This window comes from Dromiciops gliroides, chromosome 4 (assembly GCF_019393635.1).
Source record: "Dromiciops gliroides isolate mDroGli1 chromosome 4, mDroGli1.pri, whole genome shotgun sequence".
Classification (NCBI taxonomy): domain Eukaryota; kingdom Metazoa; phylum Chordata; class Mammalia; order Microbiotheria; family Microbiotheriidae; genus Dromiciops; species Dromiciops gliroides.
Window position 1 is genome coordinate 45,133,794 of NC_057864.1, and position 12,568 is coordinate 45,146,361.

General features: G+C 35.9%; 1 protein-coding gene across 7 annotated transcripts in view; it reads right to left on the reverse strand.

The window, feature by feature from the left end:
* PRKACB (protein kinase cAMP-activated catalytic subunit beta) overlaps positions 1 to 12,568 on the reverse strand; it is a 47,287-nt gene that overhangs the window by 14,348 nt on the left and 20,371 nt on the right. For 2 of the 7 annotated variants that reach the window (XM_043963281.1, XM_043963280.1), the window contains exons 3-6: positions 10,202 to 10,263; positions 7,373 to 7,459; positions 6,325 to 6,453; positions 964 to 1,035 (exon numbers count right to left, since the gene is read on the reverse strand). In XM_043963281.1, the coding sequence (XP_043819216.1) occupies positions 964 to 1,035; positions 6,325 to 6,453; positions 7,373 to 7,459; positions 10,202 to 10,263 (350 nt within the window). The remainder of the gene's footprint in view (positions 1 to 963; positions 1,036 to 6,324; positions 6,454 to 7,372; positions 7,460 to 10,201; positions 10,264 to 12,568) is intronic. The other 5 variants (XM_043963284.1, XM_043963282.1, XM_043963285.1 and 2 more) reach the window with 3 other exon arrangements.

Below are 12,568 nucleotides of genomic sequence, written 5' to 3' on the forward strand. Positions count from 1 at the left end.
GTCCCCCTGCAGCTGACCCCTTTTCTATGTGCCCTCTCCCCTAATTAGAATCTGTGCTCCTTGAGAGTATGGATGGTCTTGCTTTGTCCAGTTGAATTCTCAGCATTTAGCACAGTGCTTAGCATATAGTCGGTACTTAATGCTTTTCCATTCATTCATTCATTTATTCTAGTGGTCCTCCTTAAGAATCAAATCATAGGACCACAGATTTAGAGCTGGAGGGAACCTTAAAGATTATCCATCTAGTCCAATCGCCTCATTTTACAGATGAGAACACAGAGGCCCGCTGTGACTTAAGTGACTTGCCCATGGTCACACAGGTATTATGTGGCAGAGCTGGGATATGAACTCAAGTCCTCTACATCCAATTCCAGCACCCTTTGCACAGCACCAGACCCTACTCCCTGAAATAAATTAAAAAACAAAAACAAAAACAAGCAAAAAACAAAAAACCAGAACCCAACAACAAAATACCTACCCCAGAAAAGGAAGAAACCCTTCAAAACAACCAAAGTCAATTTACTGGGCACATGCTAGGGAATTTCTTCACTTTCAAAGGAATATATTATTTCATGAACATATGTGCATATGTTTGTCAGTATAATATAGAACATGGAAGGTGAGAAGTCAAAGGGCACATATGCTTGGGAGTGGTCTCCTTCAGAAAAGCCTCTGTTTGCCTCCATTCCTCCCCCTTTCCCTCCCTCTTCCCCCCTCCCTCTCAAAAAACCACATAGGCATGCACACACACACACACACACACACACACACACACGACCAACTTATTAGTGTTTTAGAATTCAACTTTGAGTGACATCATTTCTTGGCCGGGAGAGTTCAGGTTAAATATAAATTTATTAAGCAAATATATCAAGGTAAGGGTTCCAAGCTTCTCAAATGGCACATTCATAAAGAACATACTCTAGCTTAATTCTTAAATAAAATTTGAATGAACTAACTTACTTTTTCCTGCTGTGTTTGTGGAGCACATTTGCCTTGTCTAGTGCAAGTATTCTCTACCAGAGTCTTCTCTTTCTGCCCAGGAAGCAAAAACCAAACCAGAATGCAAAGGTACCTCACACAGTGAACCCAAACAAGAGGCACAGCAAATCACGTTCATTCATTCACAATCATTACCGGTGTACATCAGAGAACCCAGATAGAAATACTTTGGGGGTCTAGACCTGAGATTAGACTAGTCTAGGGCACTCCCAGGGAGGAATTTTCTCTGGCAATGTAGATGAGCACAGGTCTTAGGGCAATGAGAAGCTGTCACTTGCCCTGAGGCTGGACTTTAGCTAGGTTGATCCCTGTAGGCAAGTTCCTGATTATTTAATAAGCCTTTCCAGCTTGGTAAGGCCTGGCAGAATTGGTGATTTTCTGGAATTGTCTTTCAGAACCCAAGTCCAACTCCTCACTGTGAAGTGGGAGAACTCAGAATATAGATGAAAATACTTGAGTGTGTGTTCTATGTCTCCAGTTAATCTTTTCAATCTCTTTTTAAATCCACCATGGCAATTATGCCAATGGCCATGGCTGTCCATGAACGGACTCTTCATGTCCACTACTCTGCTAGTCATTGACTAGAAGCCAAAATTCATAAGATTATGGAATGAGAGCTTTGCTTTCCCCTGGGTTAATGGACTTGAAGTCACTTTCTTTTTCTTCCAGAGGATTATTGGCACTCTTCCAAAAGCAGCTAAAGCAGAGTTCCACCCTGATTGTTTGGATAAGAAAACTACAGAAATCCTGTTTATTCTAAGTGCCTGAGGGGTAGAGTTTGTTGAACAAAGAAAGGAGCATCCATAGAGGAGCTTTTTTATTTATGGCATTTCCTATACACTGTTTTCTGCCTTGGACCACTAAGGCAGATACATCTGAGTTGAACATTTAAAGAGGATCCTTCAGTGTATAAGCCTACAAATTCCAAATGACATCAATTTAAGTAATAGCTTCAGTCTAGTAGGTAGAGCTCCCTTGCCTTGGAATCGGGAAGACTTGGATTCTAGTTCTGACTTTGATACCTATTGCCCCTGTGGCCCAAGGTGAGTCATTTACTTCTTGGGGCTTCTGGGCAACTAACTCTCAAAATGGCAGAACCGGTACTGATCTATATTGGTAGAGGGAATTGCCTCATCAGGAGTTCTCCACATAAATGAAATCACTAATCAAGCCCCAAAACAAAGACAGCTTTGTCCTCTGGACACAAACAGGCTGGTATTTGTTATATTCTTTCCTTCCTTAGGGAATATAAGATTGTCACTCTCCTAACATGACAAAGTCAAATATTTGAAGGGCTAGATTTTCAAAACAGATCAATTTAAGGGGAGCTTTGCTGGCTGTTTTACAAAAGGATTCACCACAGGAATTAATCATTTATATATTGAGCTCCCAATTTTATTGAAAATATAATTCCATTTACGGAATACTTTAGAAAAAAATTATCTGCTATGGAAAGGCACAACCTCTTGAGTAATCTAATGGAAATTAGGAAAATGATTCTAAGATCCCCCAATTTCCAGTCATTTGCAAACTAATATTAAGAAAATATCCAATGACATTTAAAAGGAAACCAACTCAAATATTTTGACAATGAACTACCATAAATACTTCCAAAAGGGAAAGGTAGCAATATCACTAAATAGACATCTTAATCAGTTTGAACTTTTGTCAGATAAGACATACATCTAAGTCTAGATTAACAATTAAGACTAAAAGAAATCACAGCTACAACAATCTGGAATCTTTTATGAGAATCAATCACTCTTTTTGTATTGTTCTGTCCTAATTCTTTATAATATAATACAGACTAGTTTCTAAATGAGGGTCTTGAGGATGTTATCAAATTATATTCCTCTTCAGCTGAGCTGAAAAAGTTCATTTTCTGGACCCATAACTAACATCTTTTCTCAAAACACCAGTTATAGTCATTTTTAATGTCAAGGTTCCTTCTTCTGTCCTCAAGTATCATTTTGAAACCTCACCAAATCATAGAATTTAAGGGTTGTAAGGGACCTCAGTGGTCATCAAATTCATAATTTGGCTTGATTGATAATAAAAACAAGCTTCTGAAAGAACCTTGCTTCTCTCCATGAGTATTGAGTGAAGATGTTTAGCCCATGGAAGGGAGTTCTAATGGGGGAAAGTTGTGATGCAAACACTTGAAGTGTGGTCATCTCTAAAAGGGATTTAGCCTGTCCTGATGGGCCCGGGAGGGCAGAAGTAGGACTGACCAGGGGTTCAAGTCACAGGGAGCTAGATTTTGATTCTGTATAAAGAAAAGCTTCCTAACAATTACAGCTTTCAAAAAATAGAATGACTTTCCTTGTCAAGTAATGACTTTTCTGCCACTGAGGTCTTTTAGTGGAGGCTCTAAGTTCATTTTAAGGGATTTTGAAGGCCAAACTAAGGCTCTGGGTAATGGTTGAACTGAATTCCATTTCACTTCGGAGATACTATGACACTAACAAATAAATCTGAAAAAATTTCATTGAATTTAACGAACGAATGCTATCATTATGAGCAGCCTGAGACTTTTTGTAAATTTTGGCAACAGTTAATTAACACTGCATCTCAGTATCAGAAGTCATAACTTCAAGTGATTCTTTTGCTTTATTGCAAAGGACTAGAATTCAAGTCCTATTTCTGATCTACACTGGCTGGGTAATTGTGGATAAATCACTTACCTCTCAGAGTCCCAAGAAACTTTCTTTGAGTATAGGCTTCAGGTGAGTTGCAATCTGCATCATTGGAGGGGGTTTCCATACCAGAAGTTCCCCATACTTATAAAATCATGACTCCAGACCCCTTCCCCCAACCCATCCAGAAAAAAAAGGTAGCATCTCAAAAACTGTCTCATGTCTTCTAGTTTCTGGAGAGGAGGTTCTTCATGAGTGGTGAGAATACTCCCACCAGTGAGATCATAGCTCCTTGAATGATTAAAGTAGTATAGTAAAGTGAAAAAGGATTCTGATTTAGAGTTGGTGATCTGGAATTAGTCTTAGCTCTGCTACTGGCAGATCACTCGGCATCTCTTAGCCTCAAATTCTCATTTGTAAATATAAGACTGTTGAACTTATAGAAGATCCATAAACTATCTTTTGGAGCTAACATCCTATTATTCTATTCAAGTCATTGCCAGAGAATAGACATTGCTTACCAGTAAGATCATAGTATTAATTTACAGAACAACATTGAATAAAGAGGTACTTCATCCAGAATGGAATTTTCCACACAACTCAAATTTCACCTCTACTTTTTATCTCCAGAGATTTAAACACTTTGACCATTTTAAATGGAAAACTTTCTCAAATGCTCTACACATTTCCCTGCCTTTTAAAACACTATATTTTAGTATTTCAAAAGATCTGTGATTTCTCCATTGAGGATATTCCCTCCAGTAACACAAATCACAATCCCTCCATGCCTGAGTAGAGAGAGGATCTCATGATCTGTTGTAACCAAAAATAAATGTAACAGGTCTTTTAAAAAAACCATGGTGATTATAACTGCAGTCTATAGACTAGTATTTGTTGGAGAGAATGAGACAGAGAAATTCTCTTAAGAACCTAGTAAGACTCTCCAAATGAAGTCAAAGTATATTTTAATATTCAGTGACTTTAAAGCAAAAGTGGGCATATAGAAGGATGGTGAAAATATGTTAGAAAATATGGCTTAAGATCAAGAAATAAAAGATGTCAAGGATCTGGAGAGTGTATAGAAGCCTCATGCTTATATAATTTTTCAAGAGGAGAACGGGAAGGTGCTAGACAATGAAATTAACTATATATTAACATATAAGAAAAATAGTTGCCAATGTAGGCACCATTTCTGAATCAGATGTTAGTGGTACAGTGTGACAATTGACTTGTCAGAAATATCAGAACAATATCAAACTGTTGAAAGAATAAAAATGGGAAGATGTCATACAAAACTGCTCCAACCTGGTCAAGTTCAATAAGCAAAATTGGAGCCAGAATGGAAAGTTTAGCCTCTAGAAATCAATTGACACAATAAGGAGGCCAAAGGAGCTCAGAAAACATCTAAAACAGGTCTATTTCTGAGGTGACAAATTTTGTGGGTGTTGAGGAACTGAGTCTCAAGATATTGTAGTGGGGAAAGCACCAAATGATTAGGGAAAAATAATGAATAGTGTATTGCCAAAGATCAGAGAAGGGGGTGGGCCAGTGATACAGGGAGAGCAAGGCTTATTTGCTTCATTAGCATCCAATTAACATGAAGCAGACCCTTTGTCTAGGATTTTTGGAAGAAATAGACAAGAGGTATACAAAATGAGAAGGCATGGATGGTTTTCAGTCTGTACCATCAGAGTGAGTACCCACAATGATGTAATCACAGAGTCATATGCAAATTTTAGTATTATATATATATATATATATATATATATATATATATATATATACTCACACACATATAGGATTGATTCTAAGCTATATAGTTTAACATATCACTGACATCAAGATACATTTATCTAAATATCACTTTTTAAAAATTGGGCTATTTTGGCAGACAAAACCATACATACAAACAACCTGTAAGCTTTCATATTGCAATAGAATTTTGCAATTTTAAAACCAATACTATTAAGCAGGAAATGGCAGAGACAACATTCTGATCAAATTGGGAGTTGGAGGAAAACAGTACCAAAATATGTAGCATTACCTCTCTGATAGAGCTTGTTAAGTTCTAAGATGTTCCTAAAATGATGTCATCAAAGCTGATGCTCAAGAAATGTTTCAATTGATGACTAAATAATTCTATTCTTACAACAACCTCAAATTCCAAAATAATGGGCCTGCATTGCTTAGGGGGATGAAGAACTATGTGTTGTGAGGGCAGGAGGGTTCTAGTGGGTCAAAATGTTCTTAAAACAAGAAGCCCTCATTTCATACCTTTTTGATTATATATAGTCTATTTCTGGAGTTTTCCCATTAGCTGAACACATGAGGTATAAGGGTATTTGACTGGAAACTGATTTCAGAATATGAAATATCTTTTTAAGCATTTTTGATATGCCATGTTCTAAGTCCCCAGGAAGTGTAATGTGGTGATTATACTAAACTTGGACAATCCATGCTAAATTCAAAATTTTGTATTAAAAAAGGAAAACAAAAGCATATTTAAATGAAATCATTAAAATAGCTCTTTTTTCACAAATATTCAAACCATCAACAATTTTCATTTAAATAATGTCAAGAAATTTGAAATCAGCACTAAGATATATGTATATATATATACATTTAGAATCTAAGCTTTCAAAACCCAAGTTTACACTACGGATAACTCATGACAGAATGCACCAACCTTCTGCTTATCAAGGATTTTCATAGCATAATACTGTTCGGTGACCTTGTGTTTCACAAGCATGACACGTCCAAATGATCCAGTACCAAGGGTTTTCTTTCTCTCAAAGTCCTCCAGTGCAGCAGTATTCTATGTGTAAAAGTGTTGGGTTGATTAACAAATCAATTCAACAAGCCCATAAGTGCCTAACAAATGCAAGGTACGCAAAATTTACAAATGATGGGGTGTTACAGCAGAAGAGGAGCTAAGACTTTTTCTTTTTGGCCCCCAAGGACAAAACTAAGGGCAATGTGGGTGGAAATTGCAAAGAGCAAAAGTAAGACTTATGATAAGAAAAAAAAACTCTAGCAAGTAGAAATATACAAAAGTGAGACAGGCTGCCTTGAGAGGTCTTTAAGCAAAGGTTGAGTGACCACTATCCAGAATGCTGTAGAGGGGTTTCTTATTCATATATGGGCTATACTTGATGATCTCTGAGGTCCTTTCCAGCTCTGAGATTCTTTGATCTTGGATAGGAACTCAGATGGACAATGAGCTGGACCTAGAATTCAATAGTAGGAGAGCAGGGGAGATCACCTTTGGGGAACTGAGTAACACTTTCAATGATCATAAACTGCTCCCTGTCACAAAGGTTTATCTCTTTTATAATATTCTCCTGGTCATGCTATATGGCTATAGGATTGTGATCTTAGAAAAGAAAAACAAACAAAAAAATTGCATATGACCTGAACGGGCAATGGAAAGACACATGACAAGAGTAAGTAGGCTGCAGCATATTACTAATGTTCATTTAAATGAGAAATGAAGCCAAAAAAAACATCATCATAGAGACATGTATGCATGGTGAACTGTTCATGAATGAGGCATAACAGCTCCAAAACCCAAGGATTACACCAGTATCCATGAAATATTAAAATAACCAAAGAAAGAACTCAGGGCATCAAGTAGACTCACAGAATCATAGAATCATGGAATTGAAGGGTTGGAAAGGACCTCAGTGGCCATCTACTCCAACCCATACATGAAAGGAATCCCCACTATGACATACCCGACAAACGTTCGTCCAGCCTCTGCTTGCAGACCTCCAAGGAAGGAGCCCCCACCACCACCTCCTGAGGCAGCCCATTCCATTCCTCTATGGAGGATTTATGGAAGGAAATAGACAAGGATTGCACAGGATGAGAAGTTGTGGACATGTTCTTATATGCACCCCTGGAGGGAGTGCTCAAATTGATGGGGTCAAGCATCCACCAAAGCATCAAAGTATATGGTTTGATAGGATTCCAGAAAAGAATCAGGTGCATCAAAGAGCACAGACTTGGAATCAGTTTCTTCATCTTTAAAACAAGATGCTAACTTTGATCTCGCCCCAACCACAGCTCTAGAATGCTATGACTTTATGAAAGCATTCCTTATTTTTAGTATGGGAAAATTGGGTTACAGGGTAGTGTGCATTCCCCTAGTGGCTGTCCAAGAAAACCATTTCTCCCAGTAGCACCCCTTTTTCTATGACAGTGGGGAAGGTTAGGCGGGAGGACCAACTGGTTTCTTTTCTCTAGAGAACAACCTGATTCTGCTGGCAGCAGCGGAATTATAGGACTAGATCTTTCCCTCATTTCTGCCTTCACCATAACTCTACTCATAACCATTGTCCAATACCAGCAAAGGCAGGGTCCTGGTATATCCCTCTCAGCTGCTGCAATTGTCCAGTTCTAACTTTATCAGTGACTGAAAGGAAAATCCTTGAAACATCCTTCTCCAATCTCCTTAGAAGAATTTGGGGACAAGGTTAGAAAAAAATACCTCCCACCCCAAAGGGAAACTGTCAAGATTTAACCAAAAAATGTATAGTATTAGACATCTACAGAAGTTACAAATCCAAAGAATTTTTTTTTAGAAAATGGTTTTTCAAAGTCTCTTTGTTTTTTTCTAAAGACATATTTCTAGGGTAGAGAAGCTCAGATCATTAAGCTACCTTAGCTTATCGGAAAGATACCTTAATAAAATCTCATTCCTTTCATTCTGATTCTCTACTTAACAAGCAATTTTCTGATTCTGGAATTTGTTTCTTAGGATCATCATAAGATCATAGAATTGGAGCTGTAAGGGACCTCAGAGGTAATTTATGCCAACCTCTCTATTTTACAGATGAGGAAACTGAGGCCCAGAAAAGTTAATTAATTTGCCCAAAGTTACGTAAGTGTAAGAGATAGGGCCAAAATATGAATGCAGGTGCCCCTGAGCTTTAATCTATCACTCTTTACATGGCACCCATGGGGGAACTTAGCAACTCAGAGAGGGGTTGGACCCCTAGGCAACCAGTCCAAATTTGCCGGTCAGAAGTCTCTCCCCCGTTGTAAATTTATAAGTTGGCATTTGGGTTTATGAATCATCTTTTTGTTAATAAGGTTAACTTGAATTGATGCTCTAGCAGTTGATTACCCTCGGGTGAACTGACAAAAACCGAGTTTCTGAACTTTCAATGCTGAAAACTCCACCCGAGAATTCTAGTAAGCCCACCAGAACATCCTCACAGAATCACAGAATTTGAGAGTTGGAAGAGGGACCTTTAGCAGTCCCTGTGATGTGAAGCCTTGACTGAGCAGTCAGTCAGCAGGTTTCTTTCTGTAATTCCTTCTCTTAACTGAAAAAAAAAATCACACCACTGACTTGATGTTTTGTTTTGTTTTGTTAAAAAAATTGCTTTCATTTATATTTAAACTTTAATTTTCCAATATTTTATGGTTTAATAATGTAGTTTATTCAAGATGATATCCTTTTAACTTGAATTTGGTTAATTTTTACTTTCTCAATCTGCCACCATAGACCATTTGAAGTATGTATTTCAGTCGTACAAAAATAGGAACCATCTCTCTGTGTCTCTCTTTATCTGTCTTTCTCTCTGTCTCTATGTCTCAATGGCTAGTGCAGCATTTTACTCTCCTAAAAACCTACATTTAGTACAAAATATTCAATTTTGAGAGGTCTTCCACTTCCCCCCCTTACTCAGGATATTCCCTACCTCCTACAGTATTTCTATGTTATACAATATTTTAAATAGTGTTTGTCATTATTAGTATGACTGCATTTTAAATTATAAGTCATAACCCCCCCCAAACCTTGGCAGGGATTATTTTTTTCAATAAAATCACTACAATTATTTGGAATTAAATATTCTTTAGTAGAAAGATTTATTAAATATTCAAAGTTCAATGTTATTGAAAAGCCTTTCAAAATTCCTTTTACAGCTAAAATCTCCATCTTCTTTTTTAGTTCCCCAAAGAATTAAAAATTTATAAAAGAAAAAAATCTTTTGAGTTCTTTTTAATTTTATATTTCAAAATTCAAAGTCAACATATATTTGTTCCATATCTAGACTCTCTAAGGCACTGTGCTAGGTAATAAACCTAGAAAAACAAAAGTTATCTAAATTCATCTCTTTACTAGTAAAATTATGTTTATAAAGGAACTCTTATTCAATGGTATGATGGCAGATACTAATAATGATTATATTTTTGAAATTAAACAGCATTTATACTTCTAGACATTAGTACTTTACATTACTGGTATTCACAAATAGCAATTATCAAATATTTATACTATGATTACTATAAGAAGCAGAATGGCATAATAGAAACCTGGCAAAATTAAATTTTCATCAAAATTTGCAAAATAAGTATCATCTATATTTGTTCACTGTCACAAGATCCATATTGCAAATTTTAATTCAGTATTTCTTCACTTTAAGTATTTAAGCATATCATAAGTCATTGTGGTATTAACAAGTTTTTAAAATTGGTTTATCATTTCAAGGAATAATCAAGTCTTTACTTTCTATAAGATTTTGAAGTCACAGAAAATCGTAAAGATTGTTTACCTGGGTAGGATTTTCCCATTTGCGCAAGAATTCATCCTTGGCCCTGGTCAGGAAGTCTCTCACTGAAAATATATAAAATGAATTTTTCTTTTCTGCTAAAAGTATATCATGATTGTTTGAAATAATTACCTAATATTAGCTATGGCTACTATAATAACTGTGTTAAAAATGTGCATCTCAAAAACATGTTACACAAGACAATGATTGACTCCTTCTAAACATGAAGTAAGCATTGCTATTGGGTCCATGATAATTTTTTAAAAAATTATTGTAGAGTATAATTCTATTCGAATCACTTTGGTGATTCTAAATCTGATAGCAAATCAACAAACAATATTATCCCTACAGAATTGAAAGTGATGTCAAACGTTTTATACCAACACAAGACAAAATAACTATTTTAAGTAAACGTCTATTAATTTCATTAATATCCATCTTAATAACAGCTGTGGATGCTATTCTGTTGTTTTAAATCACCTTTAACAAAAGGCTGTTTGCAAGTATAAATATTGAGGGCAGCGCATCATAGAAAGCAACAGCAGGACTATTGGACCACAATAGCACAACACAATAGAGAGGCCTGCAGTCAGAGAAAACACTTCTCTGTTCAATTCTAATACTTGAATTTACAGCAAACACTTAAAAGTAGTGCACAAAGGCCCATCAATTTGAGACTGAATTACTTATTATTTATATAAGGGTAACAAGTTCTTCATTTGTTTCCATTTTGGGGTATTCTATTTTAATAAATTCATTTAAAGAGTTTTCTTTTTTGTTTTGCTGGGCCATGCCAAACAGTTATTAACAAGCAGTAGTTATTTGCAGGCAATTAGTTTAGGTGTTTAAAAATAACAGATTGGAAAACATCTCTCAAGATCAAAAAAGATAACAGCATTAAGAAACAGGACAATATAGGTAGATGGGAATATAAAACCTGACTATACAGAAAGTGGCTATTATAGTGCATAGAATGTGAATCATCCTTTTCTCCAATGAATCCAAATGGTAAAGCAGATTAACACCTAATCCCTAATGTGATATCTTTGTTTAAAAAATCATGTCTTAAAATTTTTTTCAAATGTGACTTTCATCTCCCTCATTTAGTGACTGAAGGCATAATGCAATTTAACGATTGTTCAGTGGTGCCAGACAGTACATAAAAGAAGTTTTTGAAAAAAAGAATGACAGAGGCAGACCTATGCCTTAATTTTGGAAGTTCTAAATTTCCTTTCTTTTTAAAAATTCCCCCTGTCCTATAGGTTGTTTTTTTCTTTTTCACCTTCCATATCCAATCCATGATCAAGTTTTATTAGTTCTATTTCTCCATTTTTCATTAACCATTCCTTTTCTACCCACATGGAAGAGATGGAGAAATAGAACTGACAAGACTTGGATTGTATATGGGTTTTTCTTGAATGTGGGATCAGAGAGAAATCACAGGAAGGGAAAGGAGCAACATTTTTTCTCAGATATTAACAGCATATCCTTTGATAACACTACACCTGCTCCATGCCAAAATCATTAAAAAGCTATTAAAATGCCAAGGGCATGACTATTACTTCCAAGTTCTAACTAGAAATTATAGTCATTATAGGGAATCAACAAAACCTTATTATGCAAATTATATTGAGTCTTTTTAGAGATTTGCCTGGGGAATTGAGAGATACAATATTTGCCCAAGGACAGAAAGCCAGTATGTGTTAGCCTTAAACTCAGGTCTTCTTGATGCCAAGCACAACTCTCTATTCACTATACCATGTTGTGTCTTCATATATGTGGATATCTGTTCTAAAATTGCAGATTTGGTTTTTAAATGTAGAGTTTAACACTCAATTCTATTATGGAATAGAGTATATAATTTTTTTTAAAGCTTAGGTTCTAAGACCAAATAGGAGATTAATTATCTCATTAAAAATTAGTGGGTTATTATTTCCCTCTAAGGATTGTTCTGAAAATTTTTAAACTAAGAAGTCAGAGAAACAATCTTATCTAAATTTCAATTTCTCTTCTAACCAAAGCTTAGAAATATTCATAGGATCATGGCTAGAGCTAGAAAGAATCTTAGAGATCACTTATTATCAACCCCTTCATTTTAAAGATGAGGAAAGGGAGACCTAAATGTAACACAGGTGGGAAGTAGCAGAGCCAACGTTTGAAGCCATGACCTCTGGCTGCAAATAGAGCATCCCTTTAACTATACCACCCTAGCTCCAAATATCTCAGTATTCATACAAACTTTATCTCAAGGCTGGCTAGTATATTTGTTTTTTATATACTTGCAAATGAAAATTATAAATGTTGGGATTCACAAAACTATCAAAATGAAAATAACCTAACCATGTGCAAGAAAAAAAAAATCTTCTCTAA